This window comes from Eupeodes corollae, chromosome 1, assembly GCF_945859685.1.
Source record: "Eupeodes corollae chromosome 1, idEupCoro1.1, whole genome shotgun sequence".
NCBI lineage: Eukaryota > Metazoa > Arthropoda > Insecta > Diptera > Syrphidae > Eupeodes > Eupeodes corollae.
The window spans coordinates 297,234,438-297,257,271 of record NC_079147.1 but is presented as its reverse complement, the minus strand read 5'-3'; the positions used below and the strand labels follow the sequence as shown (position 1 = coordinate 297,257,271).

Sequence of the window (22,834 nt, the reverse complement as noted above, 5' to 3'; positions counted from 1 at the left end):
GATTTTAATAACCGAACATCATTTTTATCAAATGTTCGTACTATTTCTTGTAGATGTTGGATTTTTATCAAAAATTCACTGAATGTCGAAAACAATATTTAATGTGAGTTAAAATAACCTCCTTTCTGTTTTTTAACAATATTAGTTTTTTAATTTTAAAAATTAAATCTTGTATAAATAGAAGCCGAACAATTATCTACAATTATCTATTCTCTTAAACTTTACTAAAAGGATGGAATGTATTCTGCTCGCCAAATAATGTGAACTAATAGATCCATGGTTTTCTTCAGCAAAATCTGATTAGTTATAATTAAGCTTTTGTATTTTAGAAGCTTTGCCAATGCAGCCGCCCCGGATTTCTTTCATGCGTTACTATGATAAAAATTGGACCTTCGAAAAAAAGAACCAAAAATAAGTAAATAAAATTCATTAAACCAATCGTAAACCTTAACACTTTGAAAATTTGTTTATTATTTAATTGCATATTTTTTGGCTTAAAGGCTCTCTCAACCTTTCTTTTACAGTAGGGGCCTACAATTACTAAACACTTAAATTGATGTTTTCATACGCTGTTTGCCATCTTCTCCGACATATTCCCAAGACCACGCACATCTTATGACGTAGAATTATTTGGGTAACTACACTAGTTTTATGCAAAACAACTCAAAAAGATGAATCTGGTGTTTGTTCGAATATCCACTTTGCAAATAAGTGTAGATCGATATATCACATTAAAATAAAAAAGAATCTATTAATAAAAAGTTCATCATTATGGCGATTGAAAGGATTCACTTTTACTTACTTTTACTTTTGTTAAGACTTCAAACCCAATCGCACTTAGCAGGGCCGTCTTTACCCTTTTGGGGGCCCTGGGCACTTTTCAAAAATGGGGCCCCTGTATGATTGTATAAAAATGTTATGTTGTGTAATAAAGGTTACAGAAAAAATCACATAACTTTGCATTGATATTTATTCTTTTAATTTTTTAAATAAATACATTTTTTTAAATTTATTAAAAAGATAAATATTTATTTAAAACATAAACAATGTAAAAATAAAAACAAAAATAAACATTTCATATAAAAATTCAAAAATAAACAAAATTAAAATAACAGACAATTTAAAGAACAATATAGTGACACAGACTATATTTTTTCAGGTATAAAAGAAGGTAATATTTATTGAAGGGGTCTTTTTCTTGATTTGAGATTAGCAAACTTATTGATCACATCTTCAAAATCGATGCCTCTGAGGATTGACATCAGCGATAAACATGTCAATCTTTCTTGAATCATTGTAGTTCTGAGTTTGTTTTTGATTTTTTTTTAACTTAGAGAAGGAACGTTCCCCACTACAATTGGTTACCATCATACTTAAGAAAATTCTTAGTGCAATTTCAACATTTGAAAATTCATCTTCAATTTTATTAGTTTTTAAAAAATGATTAAGCTCTAGAATGTTGTCAGTTTTTTTATTTTCATGTCGACTAATTTTCAAGTAGTCTTTTAAATTCAGCCATTCAGCATGTAGTTCATCTCCGTTCACATCTTCGGTGCAAAATTTAGCAAAAGATTTGCAGTTCTCTTTTAAATCTTCTGAATTCAGATTTTTCAATCGAAAAAAAAGTCAAAACCTTGGCCAATCTTCGAATACGAACCTAGTCGCTGTTTCAAATGAACGCTTAATCTGTCGATAATGGGAAGAAAGGTTTCAATTTTAAATCTTTCTTTCCCAGTCAGAATTACTTAGGGTCCAGGGCCGTCAAAAAAAAGTCAGGTGTGAGCTTCTACACCTAATCCTTTCAGAAAGGTCCTTATATTTGGAATCCGGTTTTTTTTGTCTGGTTGATGAATCAAAGTTATCAAAATTGTCTCTGAGCCCAATTATAAACTCATCTATTACGCTCAGCAAATTTATTGCAACATCCAGGGTAATATTTTGTTTTTGAAGTAAAGTACTTGTTTTATTAATTCTTTGCAATACAGAGTTCCAAAATTATGTAAGTATGGTAAATTCAAGCTTGGACATTTTTTTGCAAAGACTTAACGCTTCCTCTCTGGCCTCTCGTGCCTATCCTAAATCGTTCGCGATAGACATCAAAGCTTCTTCAATTTCTTGATGATCTTTATATAAGGCGCTTAGTGCATCAGCTCGCGCCGACCATCTTGTTTGAGAACGACTTTTTAAAACTTGTTTTGGACCTAAATGAGCAGTCAACACACTCCATCGATGAGAAGATACCGAAAAAAAGTTATACAATTTTTGCATAATATTAAAGAATTTGGTTGCTTCTAAGACACGCGCAGCCTCATGCACTTCTACCAAGTTTGATGATTGCCATGCACATGGTACAAAAGTGGCAAATTTACATTTTTCTTTTATTCTTGCCTGTGAATCTCTTACACATATTTTGATTTAATTGTATTTTTGTATGCACTTCAAAAACAAAAATGATACACTCAAACTTTACATAGAACGATGATCAAAACGGAACATTCTAACATTGTATCGAAATATTTTTTTTCTTGAAAATAGACCAATAGATTTTAAGTGATGTTTCAGCAATTTGGGGGCCTCTAGTGATTGCGAGGGGCCCAGTGATAAAGAGGGGTCTGGCACTAAGTTCTCAATTTCTGACACTTTCAATTGAGATGAGCTAATATTACGTTCGTAACGTTTTCATAATTAGATTTAGATTAGATAGATTTTTATTGCTAGCCTTAAATAATTTACATTGTTTACAAAAATCAAAATAAGCATAACATTCTGCTGTCTGCCTAGTTGAGAAAACATAAATTGGAAACTTATTTTGTATGAAATATAATTTATAAACAAACGAATTAGGTACATGATTTAAAAAGTTTTTTTTTTAAAGTTCCCTATTGAATTTAAATATTATCTTCAAAAAACCCTCATTAACAATTCGCCCCCTATAATTTAGAGCCAGTTTGCAGTACATATACAGTTTTTTAACGTGGACTTCAAGAACATTTGAAATACATGGATTACATAAGGAGCATAATATTGGTAAATCCTTCTTATGTGGAATGAAATTAAGGGGGACGCGTTCACCACGCAGCTTTACCATCAACGAAATCTCCTCTATACTGTATTCATCCCGGAAATAGTTCTTCGACTCCAAATTGTGATGGAGTTGACTGTAAATTGCTATGTGCAGAGACCCAGTTGCTTCATTTTTTTTTCCCATAACATATCACCCATTTTTGCAAGTAGGTGGTACAGTGATTCTTTCCATTGATGGAAATCAAAGTTATCTATGTTAAGGTCCATTTCTCTCTCCCAAGCAAGTTTCATCCATTCTTCCTACCATCCTGACCTCTCTCGAATAGTTTGAAGTGCCACTATCTTCGATAACCGCTAATTATCCATATTCATGATTTTGAGTACATAATCAATCTGTATTCGAAGTGTTCGTACAAAGAGTGGCTGCAGTCCCGTTTCCCACATAACTATATAGTTCGGCGTATTTGGTGGCAGCCGAAAGATCCTTTTAACGTATAGAAGCGTAAACATTTGTCTACATCTTCATATTGCTTCGCTCCCCACACTTGAGCTGCATAGAACAAAATTGATTCTGCTACTACCTTAAAAACAGTGTACGTACTGCTGTGTGCGATATTTTTGTTTGAGAAACACCTACTCCAAGATGCGCTGATGGAGGCTTTTGCACTTGAAAGCTTTTTTCTCAGATGCGTTTCCATATTAATTTGTTTGTTAAAATCACTTCAAGGTATTTGAACTCTTTGACAATCTCTATATTTTCACCATTGTAGGTACATTTTTAATTAAAGCAGTTTCTACCTCCTCCGTTCTTGAAAATCATGATCTTGGACTTTTCCAGGTTTGCTATTAGGTTCCATATTTAACAATACACAAAAATACGGATTATCATAAGCTGCAGTGATTCTGGAAATGACGCGAGAACCACAATATCATCCAGGAACAAGAGACTTTAATTAATTCTCCCGCATGTTCGATAACAGCAGGTAAGAAATCGACTATGTCTTCGAAAAATAAAGCGAGTATGCTTGGACTCATCGTACAACCTTGCCTAACGCCTGATTCAGTTCTAAACCAATCCGACCTTTCTGTACCATTCCAAACTGCTGAATTAGTAACCATATACAGGCTTTACAGGACTCTTCCAAATTTTTACGACATTCCCATACCAAAGAGCTTATAGAAAAGAGTTTGCCTACTTACCGTATCAAATGCAGACTTAAAATCCACAGAAAACGCGTATAACTTCTTCCTTTTTCTTATAAATGAATCCGCAATGCTTTTCAGAACAAAGATATGATCGATTGTTGAGTAACCGGATCTAAAGCCTACCTGCTTATTTTTTTAATCCATTTATTGAGCCGTGTTTGCAGAACAGCTGTAAATATTTTAAAACACGAATTTAAAAAGGATATTCCTCGATAATTCGACATCTTAGACCAGATTCCTTTTTTGTGGATCGGAAACATGATTGATTCCCTAAATTCTTGAGGAACCACACCTGTCTCCAACACCTCGTTGTAAACTGCAGTAAGCTTACTTATTAACTCGTTCCATACTTAAAAAATTCCGGTTATATCCTATTGGAACCTGACGCTTTTCCATCCTTCATTTTGTTCATTGCTGCATCTATGTACATATTTCTTCGTTGGTTATATCTGTTGTTGCTAATTTTTCCACCTTAATACCGACCCGACGGATTGAATATAATTACGATTATTTTTAAACAATATTGGATTTTCGAAGATCGAGTTTTTTAAATTATTAAAAATTAAACAAAATCGAAACTGCACACCGCCGATGTGCCGTGAGAGTTATTATAACACTTTACGAGAAACGTCAGTCGATATGACAAACAGGTGAAAGAATTAACCACAGATAGCAATAACAGTATTGCCAGTACGGTAGCTCAGCTTAAGAAAAATAATATTCTTAGGAACAACAGAAAACACTATACTTAGCTTCTTTTTGACTTATTCCAACACCTATTGTAGTCCTTCCTCAACTTTTCTCCACGGCAGAACAAAACAAAATCTTTAAGTCAATAGAAACTTAAAGAAAAACTATCCTACGAAACAAAATTACTTTATGTAGGTCTTTTCAAAAAAATTCCTTCACACAATTTTTCTTTCGTCAAAAGGCTTTGGGCGCAATTCAAAAAGTGGCCATCATCATGGCGAGTTTGACCCTTCTGGCTACTTGCCCTCAGACAATCCTCTCGGATCTTTTGCGTGGTGATCGATCTGTCTCGGTCCCGCAACTTTCTCCATCCATAAGATAGGGGTGTGCGACCCGGAAGCCACCCGATCTCTTTAAAGAGGTGATGCGATCACCCAGTAGCTCAATGAGTGAGTTTAGCTCATCACTTTCAAACCCATTCCAGCCAAGACTTTCTGGAAAAATGGTCTGGAATTCCTCGCAATACCGAGTACCTACACGCGCTAGATTTTGGTTGAGAAAAAACCACTTATGTCGTGTTAAAGAAAGTCGGTAGCGAAGCCTATAATTAAAATAAAAGTTATTTAGATATTCTTGGAGTGATTTTCTATCGTTAATACTTTATGATGGGCTCTCAGCCATACTAAGTTACAGATGGTGTGACTTTCCTGCACACATTGTTGGGCATGGGTATCGTCTTCATGCCTTGATTATCTTATTCAACCAATACGTGGCCAACCGCAGAGTTCGTTGGTGTGGAATCCTTTCGCACACTTTGATGAGACCTGCTTTCCCAAAATGCTAGGAGAGCAGGACACTGGCTGATTGTCCAGGTTTCTACTAAAACTCTTCTAGAATTGTGGTGCCGCAGTAAGAATACGTTAAGGGTGGTTAGCAAAAATTAGGTGAAACTTGTTGTGGTAAAATTTACCGCAACACTGTGTCCAAAACTTTATTATAAATACCCGGATGTGCAAAAATTATCTTTCCAATAAACCCATACATTTTTTTCAAATGTGAGGTTTCATTTTGACTAATTTAAAATAGCTTACCTGTCACTTTTCAAGCTGTCTTCTTTTCCCATTTTACAAAAAAAATACACTATTACTAAAAGTAAGAAACATACATGCTTAAACGATGCATAGAAGTTGTTAAAATTCACTACAATAACGTTGAATATTTTCACAGCTTGTGGTTTTGGAAAGAAAGTTTCTTCATTGTGTTATTTCTGTTGAATGGTGATCAAAACTGGCAACAAAGATCTTGGGACTTAACGCCTTTGTAATTTTTTTTTGAATGTACGTGATACATTCCAGATGAAATCTGTGCAGCTGTAAAATTGGGAATTAGTGTTGGTAAATTCCATGAAAAGCTAATGCAACCGTGGTCCATGTTGCTCATTTGGCTGATAACGTTTTTTATTGCTAATAGCATACCTTCCTCTTAAGAGTGATATAAGCCTCCAATAATTTCTCGTTTCTTTTTATTATCAGAATAAAATCTCTTATTGAAACACCCTAAAAGTAGGAGGCCAGCAATTCTCCCTAAGACTATTCTCTCAAACATGGCGAAGAGTTTGGAATTAATTCTGTTATCGAATTATATAAATCCATGGTATTATTCAGCTATGATTAAGCTTTTGGATTTTAAAAGACTTCCCAATGCAGACTCCTTCAGATTTCTCCTTTCATAGTTTTCGTTTAGTTGACCCTATGAACAACAAGTTTCAAAAAATGGATCTTTGAAAAAAAAAAAAAAATAGTAAGGAAAATTCATTGAACCAGTCTGAAGCCTTAAGACTTTAAAAATTGTTTAATATTTAATTGCATACTTTTTGGTGAATATAATCTCTCTTTCTCTTTTATATCACAGTAGCAGCCTGTAATAACTAGACACTGAAATTGATATTTTTTACGATGTAGCGTCTCCGTCTTATTCCCAAGACCACGCTCAAGATTTAAGAAAGCTCATTACGTAGATTAATTCAGGCAGTTCTAAAATAACACTTTTTTGAAACCTAAGCCGCTGTTTTTTTAATTAAATTCAGCGTTTGTTTCAAAATTCACTTTTCAAATAATTGTGGAGAGCAATATCACACAAAAGTGAAGCTGACCAAAAACTTGCCTATTTTTGAATAATTCTGTTGTTGCACTAAGCTTGTGTGCATCTTCACACCAAAGACAGAACGAGCTTAAAATTTGGCGTTATTTCGAACCACCCAAAGGAATATGTCATCAGCAATCGTCTAGAGGATTCGAAATATTTCAAAATTTATTAAAAATAAAACGCTTCGTAAATTTTAGAAAATATTTAAAATATATTTAGCACCTTTTAGCACCTTCTTCAGCAGTTTAATATAAACTAAAATATCCTGTTATAAAAATATTTAAAAAAAAAAAATGCAATATCATCATCAAAAAATCTAAAATTTGACAGTTACAATTACAATAATCACAAAAACCTGTATGAACAACATTATATCTTTATTCTTGCATTTCAAAATCCAAATCAAAAGTCACAAACCGGATAGAATGTCTCATTCAACGTACAAGCTTGTAGTTTTTCATCAAAGAACATATCTTTCGGACACTTGCGTGTTTCTTTAACAGAACCATTTTCACAAGCTAAATAGTCCCGACATCCCCAGATTTCGGAAATGACTTTCAAATCTCCCCGACCCTCACAACGATTGTGCTTACACGTGCTTTCAGTCGGATCAGCGCAAGCTTGCAATTTTTCATTAAAGAACAATCCTTCGGCGCACTGATACCAGGAGGGTTTTTTATCAGACAAACGTTCGCCCTTATAAGCGCAATAATAATAGCCCCGACAACTGACCTTGTCCTCAACGAATTTATCGTAAATCGGTTTACTATCCTTGCCACAGACATTGGATGGAATAGGATGTTTCTTGCAGGGTACTTCATACATGCTTTTACACTTTTCACTAGCTATATCATAGTACAGACCACTCGAACAAGTTGTCAGCTTTTGTACAGAACTTTTGGAACACTTGTAGTACTTATTGCAATTGCTGGGATCGGAAAATGAGGAACTGGAAGGAAGGATTCCACAGAAGTCCGAAATATCCTTGCACTCCGAGTCCGATGGGAAAACACACATTTGGGCACTTTCGTCAAAATGATAGCCATCGGAACAAGTGCCTTTGATACCTACGCCAGATTGACAGTAAATGTATCCAAAACAATTTGCTGGATCCGATAACCAGCGGCCATTTTTGTTTTTGCATTTTTCTTTGCAGTATGAATCGCTCACTGATTTGGCACACTTCTTTTTGTCCTTATCATAGAGTTCACCTTCTGGGCAAGCTGTTACTGTTCCAGTTCCATTTTTGCACGTTACAAAAGCTTGACAATTACCGGGTTCTCGAAATTTCATTCCATCAACAACTCGAGCACATAATTCATCATATTTGGCAAAGGTAACAGTTATGAGAGTTGTGAAAAGAATTATGGTAAAAACATTGACAAGAACTGAAAATAATTTAAAAAGAAAAAAGGAACGTTTTATAAAATCTTCTGTCATTTTTGACACACTCGTATCTGCTGTCACCTTTCATCTTTTTGGAAGGTAAGTCCAAACTGTTGACACGATTAATTCTGGAAAGCAACTAAGCCAATAAAACAAAGTCTTATTGGTTTTAAATGCTGGTATCAAGAGTCATAGTATATTAGTTGATGATTTTTGAACTTAAATTATTAAAGCGATAAGATAAATACTAAGTGAGTTGCTGAAATGTTCTATAAAATCTCAAAGCAAGATTTACAATGGAAGCAATAAATACATCCAATTTGTTTTGGTTTTTTTTGTTCTTTGATTTTGATAAGCTATTATCTGCATAGTACTTTTAATTGTTTATTTATCATGTTTCCTTAGACTGATTGGGTTTTTCATCTTTTTATAAGACTCTGTTTGCACTGATTTAGGACAGATATTATTTCAGAAATCCTGATAGATAAAGAGGAAGACAAATGAGGAAGAACGTCATGCAAAAAAGAGGTCTATGTAAGTAGTTGTGACAAATCGTGGTGGATTTTTCAAATTCGAGACTTCATAGAAAGCTAAGAAAAAGAAAGCAAAAATCAATAGAATTTGAAGAAGTTGCAAAAACTTCTCTACTCTATGCCAATTTTTTAACAAGCTTATACTTTTGTTCCTACAATCTGCTAATTTTTTCACTCGAGATTATGATTTATAAAAATAAAACCCTTCTTTTTAACCAAACAAGCCGTTTTGACCAGTAAAGAAGTATAATTAATGGCTGAATCACAAACACACTACAGATTCGGGTTTGTCTGCGTTACGGTGGGCCTGCTTCGAGGTTGCTTTAAATGACATGTCTATTATTTCATCCCTCCAAAGAGCAAATATTTTGTTTGTTGACATTTTTTTACTGCTGTTGAGCTGTCAGACAAAGCAAATGTTCATATAATTGAACTAAAGCTTCCGTTTCGAGTCACATTACGTTACGATTGTCAAACGAAACGTGAGGTCGAAGCTCCATTGTGATAGCATGCATTGAATTCCTATGGCTGAACTCGTAAACGTCAGGTGAAGCCGAAGCTGAAGCGTGTTTGTGATTCTGCCATAGCGGCTTCAAAGCACTGAAGGACAGGAAAGCAGTTGGACTTGATTCCTGCAGTGCTTCTAAGAGTAGCTCAACTATAGGGTTTTTCAATAAGAGTGGATAAATGTTGTTCGTAGCACCGTCCTGCTGGAACCACATGTCGCCTAGGTCCATATGGTGCAGTTTGGACCATAGAAAATTAATTATCATCGTTGTTGCGCTCGCTGTTGACAGTGACCGCCTCACTATTTTCGTTAACAAAAAAGTACGGACTAATTACGCAGCCGGCCAGCCCAAAATCCACACTATACGGTAACTTTTTAAAGATACATTACCACCTAGCGAACATCGCGTGGGTTGGTGTTGTCACATATACGTCAATTTTGTTGTTAACTCAGCCATTCATCCAAAAATGCGCCTCGTCACTAAAGATGATTTGTCGGCCAAAATTGGAGTCTTCTTCTAAACGATTGGAATCCCAAGCAGCAAACAAACGGCCCGGCGTTGTCTATGGTCATGAACTTTGAGTTCCTGGATAAGAGGGATCTTGTACTGGTGTAGGTCCAAGTCCTGACCCAATATTCGCCAAGTTGAAGTCTGCGAAAGGCCGAGTTCTTGTGCACGGCGAGGAATAGACTGCCCCGGGTTCTGCTGTACACTCGAAACGAAAACTCATTTTGATTATAAAGTTAAATCATTTAAACGTGCAACTTATTCTAGCTGACCATCTGGTATCGGAAAGTTTGTGAAGGGATCTGGGCACATGTTTTTTAAGAATTTCCCAAAGTTGGGCACTGCTGCTAAACAAGTTGAAACACTTTTGAACAACACCAATAAATGTGATTGGGGCAGTACAACATTCCGCTGAATCGACTCTACACACGGTATTCGGATATTTCTTTAAAATGTAATTTCATATTGCTTCCATTGCCATAGCCTTGTGCACATCAGGTTTCTAAAGGGATTCCGTTCTTCGCCAATGTTTCGCAGATAAAATCAGCTATTGCGGTGCAGTTTTTTGTTGCAATCGAAAAATTCCAAAAACCGTTCTTGGATGGAGAACATTTTTTCTTGTGACAGTGTCTGTGACCTTCCAAGTGTTGTATCCATAAAACAGTACGGATTCAACATTTAAGCAGAACATGTTTGGTTCTTAACATAAAGGGTGGTTAAATTTTAAGGGCCGATGTTGAGCGAGAACTATACCTAAAAGTTAAGATTTTACTGCATTTCATTGGACATTTATCAATTTCAGATTAATTTAATTTGAACCATGGAAAGATACACAATTCATCAATGCGTTAGAGTTAATCAGGCTCACTATGAAAATGGGCGTTCAAAAATCAAAATGCTTAATCTTAACTTAAACCTAACTTAATCGTCCAAATGTGCGTTTAATCGGAGAAATCGTTCAAAAATTTTAGCTTGAAAATGTAAAAACCCCAGTGCATGTACGCTCAAGAACTAAAGCGTCGTCAATGGTTAATATTATTGTAAGAAATGTCAACATAAATGATCAATTTTTAAAGAAAATTGTCTTCGGTGATCAGTCACATTTTCGACTCAGTGGATTCTTCAATAAGAAGAATTGCTGCATTTTGGCGAATGATAATCTAAACTTTGGCGCGACAGATTCAATTGCTGAGTTATCTCACGAGTTAGGGATGCCAATAGGCCGCCAAGATCATGTGTTTTTGAAAAAAAAGTTGCACGTCAATAAGCCAGCAATAATTCAAGAGCTAAAACATGAGATAATTCAGCACAATAACGGCATGAATCTGAATTATGTCTCAGCGTTATAAAGCCCTTTGATTTTTCCTTTAGCCACACGATTTTCTGCTATTCAACTTTTTAGTCACTTGACATTTTTTAATTAAATTTTGAATTCCTCCATTTACATTCGACAAAGCATTCCCTCCACTTTGAATGTCAAAGTTTTTTAACAAACTTCCTTTATGTAAATGGATCCATTAAAATGAAGCCTATAAAATAGCAATCAATATATCTGGGCCTCCTGCGCCAAGCAAGCCAATTTCCTGTTGCCAAATTAATTTCCTACGGCTTTTTTGGAAGCTTTTTAATCTTTCGTTTTTTTCACTATTTAGAAAAGTTTTCAACTCAGCATATCAGAGGCGGCTTCTCTGATTGCATCTTGGCAATGTTGCCACTGGTTTTCAATACATTGTGTTGGCGGCAGCGAACTTCGAGAGAGGTTACTTGCAACTCGGTCGGAAAACGATTTGGCGAACTCTGGCGATTGTAGCCGTTCGACGTTGTACCTTCTCCCAGCACCTCCCTGTTTTTCCTTGGGTCTGGAAACCCAACTGCTACCTTGGCTACAACGAGGTAGTGCTCCGAGTCGATGTTAGCTCCTCGGAAAGTTCGGACATCCATGATGCTGGAAGTGTATCTGGCATCGATCGCAATATGGTCAATCTGGTTGACGGTAGATTGATCTGGAGAACTCCAAGTTCCTTTGTAGATGTTGAGGTGTGGAAAACGCGTACTGGCTACTGGCTACGTTTCGCCCCGAAGCAAAATCTATGAGCCTAAATCCGTCGTCGGAAGTGTTGTCGTGCAGGCTGTTCTTCCCGATTATTCCACCAAAGATTTCTTCCTTTCCTAGCTTGGCATTAAAATCGCCCAGGACTATTTTAATATCGTAGCTAGGACACTGCTCATATGTTTTGTCTAAGAGCTCGAAGAACAAATCTTTGCTGTTGTCGTCTTTCTCTTCTGTGGGGGCGTGCGCGCATATCAAGCTGATGTTGCTTAATTTAACCTTGATGCGTATGGTCATGAGGCGTTCATTGATGCACCTATAGCTCAAGACTTCTTGCCTTAGTCTGGACCCAATGACAAAAAAATAAATAAGTTGGGTGACAAAACAGTCCGTTGAGAACTAGCGCCTAGTAACTTACAACTCTCAACCATTCCTATATTCGAGTAATGTTGTCAGGAAAGGAGGCCACCTACAGTTTATATCCCGAATCCTAACGGCTAATTTGAGAAAGCACTTTTTCGTGACAAGAGTTACTCTTCTAGAACATGTCAATTCCTCGCAAGAGGCAGTACCCGTGAAAAGACTTTAGACGGCATAGGCAGGGATCCAACCCAAGACATCTGGCATGACAGTCCAACGCAATAACCATCATGCCACGGGTACTACAATGACAAAGCCGCTTCCAAATAAGCGCTGTTGGTTTTCGTGGTAGCAGTCAGCATAGTAAATATTGCAGTTTTTCATCCTTTTTTGCCCAGCCCATCCCATCGTATTTCCTGGATGGCGGTGACGTCTGCTTTATAGCAGTCTAGAGCGTCCGCTAATTCTTCGGCCGCACGTGGTCTGTTAAGGGACCTAACATTCCACGTGCATATCCGAAGTTCGTTGTCCTTAATTCGTTTGCATAGGTTGTCAACAGTAAATCCGTCTGTATCCGAGGCTTGTTGGTGCTTCGCAACTGTGAGGCTTTTACTCCAAGAATGGGGAGCCAAAAAAAACCGCTCCTTATAGGCCTTGGCTCCGAATAAGTCGAAGAAGCCCTATAAGGTGTTCACTTAGTAGTTCAACCTTACTCGAACTGTAGACACCACCGTTGATACCATCTCGGGAATTATTTCCGTTGATTCCAACCAAATTCATGCTATTTGTAATAGAAAATAAGAGGGTACCATATCAGTAGGCACGAACTTTGAAAAAAAAAAAAATTGAGATTTTTTCATTCCGTTACCGGATTTCCTCTCGACGCACGGCCCGGAATCAGCTAGACTAGGGAAGAATTGGAAAGAACTGAGATATATTTCCTGAAGTCGTACACTATGTAGCGTAGTAGGAGGCCCTATTTCCCGATTTCATTGGCCTTGAAGTTCCTAATTAAGTAAGTTCTTACCCAAAGTCCCAAGTTCTTTAACATAAACAAAAAACCCAGCTGTTAAACCTTAAAAATAATGATCATAAATAAATTTGTGTTGATTTTTCCATAACATTTATTATCAAAGAACTATTCAGACACATTTTTTAATTATTAATTTACAACCAAAAGCGTATAATTTTTTCGATAACAAACATTCTCATCAAAATTGGTTCGACTAAATTCTTCTACTCAAACCTTACTTATTTTTGTTCTTTTTTTCTATCTAATCTTTAAACTACAATATTATAAGAAATTCACAACATTTTTTCAAATGAATAAATTGCTAGGGATTAACAACAACAAATACAAAAAGTATAAAAGGCCGAGTTTGTCTAAGGAAAGCTTTTAGTTATCGGTTGTTTAAATTTTGACAAAAATCAAAATAATATTAGCAGATTCGAATATAAGAATCTAATATTATCGCAAGAACAATGAAAGGTATGAGACATAATAAAAAACAAAAAAAAACTGAAATTATCGATTGATATTGAAATTTTAATTTCGCTTTCTTCGTGTTTTTTAACTTGTCATTTCGATAACTCGAAAACAATTAGTTTTGACTTTGTCTAAGTAAATAAAGGAATGTTCTAGTAAGTGATAGCATGTGCTTGAATTGAAAGAGTTTAATGTAAATAAATAGATATGAGTGATTGAATAAATTGTCAAGCTTCTTGTTGTCTATAATTTTTAAATTTGAACTCAATAAACACCTTTAAGAAAAGTTCGTGTTTTCAGAAATGTCATTCTTATTTATAAGCGCATATAAACCACTCAATAAACACGGGTTTAACTACAAATACCTCTTATCTGCAAAGAGATTCCCAAACTTATGAACTTATAAACTTAAACTGTATTTTGTTTTTGGTTTTTTAGGATTCGCGGTCTTTTCCAGCACTGTTAGTCTGTTCCTAATCTTGTTTGGAGTCTCGCAGACCTTAGCAATCTTCAACAACATTTGCCGCTTATTTCCAGAGGGAACAAAACTCGGTGATCCACGATCATGTGAATCCTACATAACATGTATCAATTCTACAGAAGTCTTCACAAAATGTTCCAAAAACCAAACTTTCAGTGTTGAGTCGAAAAAATGTGTTTCATCCAAAACTGGCTGCGTCGATCCATGTGCACCTGATGTTGATGAATATTGGTTAGCTGATACACGATCTTGTAGCGGATATTATTATTGTAAGAATGGTGTTGGAACTATTGGAAATTGTTCACCGGGTCAGCATTTCGATGAATCTTTACAAGAATGCATCTATTCGGAGAAATCGAAATGTAAAGGAGACAATTACTGTGAAATTGTTCCGAATAATATAAATTTCAAGGACGAGAATGATTGTGAAAAATATCGAGTTTGTTCGAAACGAAAATTAAAATCGAAAAAATGCCCCAAAGGTCAATGGTTCGATCGAGACACTGGAAATTGTGCAAAAAAGTCAAGTGTCAAAAGCTGTAATAGTTTACCAACAAAAGTTTGCGTTAAAGGCTTGAGGGTTGAGAAGAATAAATTTGTTCCAGATAAGGCCACTTGCAGGGGTTATTATTATTGTGCGGATGTCGGAAAGTCAGCTGATGAAAATCCTGAATGGCATCAATGTAAAGAGGGACAGTTTTTCAATTATAAATCTCAATCGTGCACAGATCCTTTGAATGTTAAATGCGATGAAGATCGTTGTGACGGACGTGGGAATCTATTTGTGAACAGCGCTAAGAGCTGTCAACATTATTTGGTCTGTCAAAATGGATTAAGTGTGGCAGAGAGGAAATGCGCTGATGAAATGTTCTTCGATGAAAAAAGACAAGGTTGTACATCTGAAGTTATTGAATATGATATTTGTTCTTAAATATAAGCATGATTGTTTAAATAAATTCAATTATAAATATGTACATATTCAATTTAATGAAGAAGTGTCATTTTTTTTAATTTATGAATTAGATCGTTATGAATACACTTGCAATCTTATTATTTAATTTATACATCCTGGCAAGAAAAACTTCTTTTTTTAAATAGAATACTTCTAATAAAATTATTGCGATTTATACAATATTGACGTGTACTTTATGAATGTCAAATTAAAATTGACATTTTTCAATGGTGATACTTTGACGTGCTAAGACTTTTTTGCAGGGTAACAACTTAATTTCTGCCTTTCGAAGTATACATTTAAAAATGCCTAACTTCACCTTCAGGGAGCATTGGTTTATACAGAAATTTTACGATAAACTAACAATGATTTGTTGGGGGTTGTGCGTCGTGGTGACTTCCTATCCACATTAAAGCTTTCATAGTTGCGAAGCACCAACAAGCCTCGGATACAGACGGATTTACTGTTGACAACCAACGCAAACGAATAAAGGACAACAAACTTCGGATATGCACGTGGAATGTTAGGTCCCTTAACAGACCACGTGCGGCCGAAGAATTAGCGGAGGCAATAGACCGCTATAAAGATATATACGATATGATGGGCCGGCCAAAAAGAGGATGAAAAACTGCGATATTTACTATATGGTGATTGCTAATACGAAAACCAACAGCGCTTATTTGGATGCGGCTTAGTCATTGGACCCAGACTTAGGCAAGAAGTCTTGAGCTATAGGTGCATCACCGAGCGCCTCATGACCAAGGCCAAATTCGGCAACATTAGCCTGATATGCGCGCACACCCCCAAAGAAGACAAACACGATAACACCAAACATATGTTCTTCGAGCTCTTACACAAAACATATGAGCAGTGTCCTAGCTACGATATTCAAATAGTCCTGGGCGATTTTAATTCCAAGCTAGGAAAGGAAGATATCTTTGGTGGAATAATCGGGAAGAACAGCCTGCACGACAAAACTTCCGACAACGGATTCAGGCTCATAGATTTTGCTGCGGGGCGAAACGTCATTATAGCCAGTACGCGTTTTCCACACCTCAACATCTACAAAGGAACTTGGAGTTCTCCAGATCAATCTAACGTCAACCAGATTGACCATATTGCGATCGATGCCAGATACGCTTCCAACATCATGGATGTCCGAACTTTCCGAGGAGCTAACATCGACTGGGACCACTACCTCGTTGTAACCAAGGTAGCACTTCGGATTTCCAGACCCAAAGCAAAACAGGGAGGTGCTGGGAGAAGGTACAACGTCGAACGGCTTTAATCGCCAGAGATCGCCGAATCATTTCCCGACCGAGTTACAAGTAACCTCTCTCGAAGTTCTCTACCGCCTACACAATGTATCGAAAACCAGTGGCAATATTGCCAAGATGCAATCAAAGAAGCCGCCTCTGATGTAATGGGTTTCAAACAGCCACCAACAAGGAACCCCTGGTTTGATGAGGAATGTCGGCAGGTAAATGCAGCCAAACAACAGGCATGCAAAGCTGAGCTGCATAAAAGGACGAGAGCTGCTCATGAGCTCTATGAGCAGAAGAGTCAAAAGGAATGCCGATTTCTCAGAAGGAAAAAGGGAGGGCATGAGAAGCATGCGGTCGAGGATGTTGAGAGGTTTAAAAGCAGAAATGAAGTTCCAAATTCACTGGTACATAAACCTAGAACCAAAGGCTGCAAAGACAAAAGTGGAAACATCATAGTGTAACCGCAGTCAATGCTGAGGATATGGAAGGACCACTTCTACAGACTGTATAACGGCGACGACGAACTGAATTCCGCTGTCAGGCAGGATGATCCATTCAACATAGACGACGAAAGCCAACAATTCCGTCCTCCCGACTTAGACGAAGTAAAGATTGCCATATCTAAGCTGAAGTCTAATAGCGCCGCTGGAGCGGATGGCTTGAATGTTGAGCTCTTTAAAGCAGCTACAGATAAGTTGGTTAGGAGCATTCACCAACTTATTTGTAAGACATGGTCGAAAGAAATCATGCCCGATGAATGGAACCTCAGTATTGTTTGCCTGATCCTAAAAAAGGAGACCCTCTAAACTGCACCAACTATAGAGGACTCAGTCTACTTAACATCGCCTATAAAATCTTCTCTGCCGTAATATGTGAAGGTCTAAAGCCCATTGTCAACAACCTGATAGGTCCTTATCAGTGTGGTTTTAGACCAGGAAAGTCCACAGTTGATCAAATATTAACATTACGGCAGATTTTGGAAAAAACCCTAGATCTTTTCATCGATTTCAAGGCCGCATATGACAGCATATACAGGGACAAGTTGTATAGAGCCACGTTTAGTTTTGGCATCCCTCCCAAACTCGTCCGTTTGTGCAGGATGGCCATGGAAAATTCACGCTGCTCCATAAAGGTTGGAAACAACTTTACAGAACCTAAGGATGTCAAAAAAGGTTTTAGACAAGGTGGCATGTGATTTTTTTAACATCGCGCTTGAAAGAATAGTGCAGAGCTCACACGTCAACAGTAGAGGCACTATCTTTCAAAAGTCTGTCCAATTACTGGAATATGCTGATGACATAGACATAATCGGAAGAACTCAGCGTGATGTCAATGGGGCTTTTGTGAGTATTGAGGCAGAGGCGGCAAAAATGGGTTTAAGGGTTAATGAGGGCAAAACAAAGTACATGCTGTCGTCAAGAAAGGACATAAGGACATACAACACCGACATCTTGGTCAAAACGTCAAGACGTGACTTTGAGGTAGTCAAGGACTTCGTCTACCTAGGCTCCGCCTTAAACGCAGAAAACAACACCAGCGCTGAGATCAAACGCAGAATAACTCTTGCTAACCACAGTTTCTTTGGACTAAGAAAGCAATTGAGTGGTCAAGTCCTCTCTCGAGGGACCAAAGTGTTGCTATATAAGACCCTTATCATCCCCGTCCTGCTATACGGTGCAGAAGCATGGACACCTTGGGTCGGTTCGAGAGAAAAGTTCTTCGTGTAATCTACGGTCCCGTATGCATCGAAGGGGAGTGGAGGAGAAGATGGAACGACGAGCTGTACGGGCTGTACAGTGACGTAGACTTAGCCAGAAGGGTAAAAGTCCAACGACTAAGATGGCTGGGTCACGTAGAGCACATGGACAGCGCAGTAGAGAAAGACCGCGGATCAGGTGGCTCTCACAAGTTGAAGGTGACCTCACCCAACCTTGAGCGCGAAACTGGAGACATCTAGCTAGGGACCGAGCTAGATGGAGAAGTTTGTTTGATGATGCCCTAGTTCACACAGGACTGTAGCGCCACCTTAAGTAAGTTAGTAAGTAACAATGATTTGTTTGCTTGGCTTACACGTTGGGATTTAATGAAGTACAAGGAACTTACTTTGAGGTTTCATCATTTTATTTTGCTCCTACTTGGTAAATTTTTCCGCAATAGATGTGTTGTAATCGCAACCTTATTATTAAATATTGTAATCACTGTACTTGTCATTGACTTACTCTGAATTTATATGTATACCTATTTTGACATTAGAACTTTATTCTGAATAAAGAAGTCCTGGTGTTCACCTTTACTTATCATTTGACCACGAGGATTCTTTCTAAATTTTGAACCACAAATTGTGATAATTCAAGGAAATTATCAAAGGGTAAGATAAAACGATGGAGAAAGTAACCTTGGAAGCTATTTTGAACACACAAAGTGATTGGATGGCACAGATTTTGGAGGCTCAGAAATCATGGATGGAGACAAACACGCGGAGCATAACTGTTGTTAATTCAGATATGTCAGTTGTTCATTCTTTTCCGGCTTACAAAAAGGAGGATAAGCAAAAGCGCACATTTTTCCTTTCTTGAATTGGAAGTGATAACTTTGAAACTCTTCAGAAGCTCTATGGGGGAGAAGACTTAACTACAAAGTCTTTTAAAGAGGTAACGGAGAAGCTAAGTGAGTATCTCGTGTCCAAAATTCATGTTCTAGCTGCCAGATACCAATTTCACAAAACATCGATGAAGCCAGGCAAATACATGCCGATTGGGTTGCTGATCTTCGAGCTGTACGTTTTCTTGCCCAAAAGAAGAGTGTTCAGAACCGTACGTAGATAACATGATTCGGGACATCATTGTTATCTACACTCCGCATTACACTGTTCGTACGCAAGCTTTACAAAAGATTGACCCAGAGTTAAAAGATGTATTGGATATAGCCACTGCATACGAGACAACGCAAAAAACACTTTCTGCGATCAAAGGGAACAATAATAAGATGGAGGTAAATGCATTATCGACCTCAAAGTGATGTTCTCAGTCGCTCACACAATCCGGTTCAGCGAGAAAATCTTGTCCCAGCTGTTTTGTTCATCATCAGAGAAGCAATTGTCGTCACAAGAAAACTGTTTGCAATAAATGCAAAAAAATTGGGTATATAGCAGCTGTTTGTATGATGAGTGCGCACGAGTGTTGCCCGATGAGATTCCAGGTTGACACAGGGCCATCTTGTTCGCTAGTTGGGTTGGAAGGATTCCAAAATGGGGGCAGCCAAAGTGCTGTTCTACAACCCAGTCTCTCCAAGCATACGGTGGAACACCACTTAGGTTAAAATGAGAACTGGCTTTACAGGTAACATACGAAAATTCCACACATAATATGAATTTTCCCGTAGTTGATGGCTCTGGTGCGAACATATTGGGACTAGATTGGTTCAAAGCTTTCAGCTTAAATATTCAACACTCTATTTTACAAATTAAATCTAATGTTTTTCTTCTTAACAGCATTGAGAAGTTATGCAAGAAGTACGGCAGACATTTTTCATCGGGGCTAGGCAAGTGCACATCCTTTCAAACCTCACTTGAAATTGAAGGAGGGTGTAGTGCCAAAGTTTGTAAGTCATCGTCAAATTCCCTATGCTCTCTTAGACGAAACGAAAAAAGAACTAGATCACTTGGTAGCCGAGGGAATATTGTCCTGTGTTAAGTGCACTCAATGGGCCGCAGCGGTGGTGATCGTCGAGAATGCTAAAGGAGGAATACGGATTTGTGGCGATTTTAAAACAATGGTGAATACACAAATCTTATGCCTCCAAGACTGTGGACTGCCATCATAAACTCTGTAGTCAAATAGAAATTAGTACCTTTATAGCCGTATTTTCGAGCTGCAAACGGATCACAAGCCTCTAACGGCGATATTAAACCGGAGTAAGCAGATTCCCGAAATGACTATTCGACGTCTTCGGAACTAGGCTTATATTCGGTGTAGAAGACTTCATTCGAGAATGGATTATTTCCATGCTCAGTATAAGGAAGATTCGAGCCACTCTAGGCAATACAATCGCAACAAAACCCGTGAGTAGGGGAACACCCCAGGGTGGTGTCCTTTCGCCTCTTCTATAGCTTCTGGTCATGGATACAATTCTCGTTAAATTAGAGAGATGTGGAGTGAAGGCGGTAGCCTACGCGGATTATTTGGTGCCATTGGTGTCAGGAAAGTACACCTCTGTGATTAAAGAAATTACGGAGTCAGCTTTAAAGAAAGTTAGCAGCTGGGCCACTAGCTGTGGACTAGAAGTTAACCAAAGTAAAACTGAACTGTTGCTCTTTACCACCAAAACTAAAGTACCGCCCTTCACGCTACCTCGACTCAATGGTCAAATCCTATCATTGTCTTCCAATGCAAAATATTTGGGGGTTATACTCCACCCTAAACTAAACTGGAAACTAAATATTGAAGTACGAGTTAAGAAGGCCTGTGTTGCCTTCTACGCTTGCAGCAAAACTTTCGGCAAAAAGTGGGGACTTCAGCCGAAGATGATTTTATGGACGTACACAACCGTAGTACGTCTAATCTTAACATATGGTTCGATTGTGTGGTGGCCTGCTCTTAGCAAAGCCTATAATATTGATAAGCTAAAGAAGGTTCAGAGAATAGCTTGCGTGGGCACCACAGGGGCCATGTGAACCTGCCCAACGGACGCCTCAAACTTTATTTTGGATCTTCTACCAATTGACCTTTTTATTAAATACATAGTTTCCTGCAGCGCTATTAGGTTAAAGAAATCAAACAGCTGGTTGTCAAAACCTTATGGTCACAGCAACACAACGAAATTGATTTCCTCAGATATTATCTCGGTAGACACTGACTACTGCACTCCCACTTTGACCCTTAGTAAGGGTTTTAAAGTTATTTTTCCATCCAGAGAAGATTGGGAAGATGACATGTGGTCGATAGGTTTCGACACAACCATCTTTACTGACGGCTCAAAGATGGAGTGCGGAGTTGGTTCTGGGATCTTTTCTGAGTCCCTAAATGTAGCTAAACCCTTTAGGCTTCCTGACATTGCTAGCGTTTTTTCAGGCTGAACTGCTGGCAATAAGGGAGGCATGTAAGATACTTAAACAAAGCCCAAACAAAATCGAAATGCGGCTATCTTCACAGACAGTCAGGCAGCTGTCAAAGCCATTAACTCGGCCACATCCTCGTCTATATTGGTCCAGCAATGTCGCGATGAGCTTGCGAGTCTGAATATTAACTTCGGTGTCCCCCTGATCTGGGTTCCGGGCCATAGTGGTTATCGTGGGAAATGAACGGGCTGACGAGCTAGCCAGGCAAGGATCGGCCCTTCATAGCTCACTTGCGAAAATGGTTAACATTCATCTTGGTGCTATGAAGGGTAAAATCTTTTCTATCTACCAAACTGAATCAAACTGAAGGTGGAGCAAATAACCCAACTGCATTATATCTAGGAAGAATGGCCCACCTATAATAAAACCCGTACAAACGATCTTCTATGCAGGCCCAGCCAAGACATAGCCAGGATTGTTGCGGTTTGTTCCGGAGATTGGCCTATATAGGAGTTGCATTTCATCTGCAAATGTCCTGCTTTGGCAAAGCATTCTTTCAACAACTCGATGAGCTATCTGAGACAAAGATTAGAGACCTAATCTTTTTTCTCAATGCGACAAAATGGCTTTAACAAAATCGCTATGAAACTTTCCTATAGATCTTTTCCTTTCTATCACAGGTCAAACGAGGTTTTGGTATCAAAACGGCGCACTACAGCGCTAACTAGATCTCAGGCTAGGTTGCCTTGAGATCGCCATTTCTTCCTTCCTACCTAGGCTTATATTTACGTGAACAGCCCCAATGACCTTCATGAATATATTTTATTTTAACGCAGTTAGCTACCAATTTTTCGATTTTATTTTTAAAGAGTTGGAGGCATGTAAAATGCTGAAACGTCAAAATAAGCCTTCTCAATGTCGTGAACAATGTCGATGGAAAACTTAGAAAATTGATTATATCTTTAATTTAACTGTGGCCCATATTTCCCAAATATTGAGTTATAAATTGTAGTGTTTAAGGTCCCCCAAAAGGATTAAGATACATTTAAGGTTACCTTTAAATATATGTACAATGAAATAAAACGACCTGACATGTCAATTTATAGCATTGACAAATCAATATAAAGTCAATAGTGACATTTCAAAACCATAATGCTACTGTCCACTTTCAAACAAAAACAAGC

The 22,834-nt window shown here is 37.7% G+C and overlaps 2 protein-coding genes across 2 annotated transcripts; one reads left to right on the top strand and one right to left on the bottom strand.

Annotated features, from left to right (window-relative positions):
• Positions 1-7,423: 7,423 nt before the first annotated feature.
• LOC129941163 (peritrophin-44-like) lies at positions 7,424-8,650 on the bottom strand. Its single transcript, XM_056049732.1, has 2 exons — positions 8,533-8,650; positions 7,424-8,453 (listed from the first exon to the last, which is right to left on the bottom strand). The coding sequence occupies exons 1-2, from the start codon at positions 8,537-8,539 to the stop codon at positions 7,468-7,470; spliced, it is 993 nt and encodes a 330-aa protein (XP_055905707.1). The 5' UTR covers positions 8,540-8,650; the 3' UTR covers positions 7,424-7,467.
• Positions 8,651-13,768: 5,118 nt separating this feature from the next.
• On the top strand, positions 13,769-15,509 carry LOC129941165 (peritrophin-48-like). The gene is made up of 2 exons (XM_056049734.1): positions 13,769-13,899; positions 14,335-15,509. The coding sequence occupies exons 1-2, from the start codon at positions 13,893-13,895 to the stop codon at positions 15,306-15,308; spliced, it is 981 nt and encodes a 326-aa protein (XP_055905709.1). The 5' UTR covers positions 13,769-13,892; the 3' UTR covers positions 15,309-15,509.
• Positions 15,510-22,834: the final 7,325 nt, after the last annotated feature.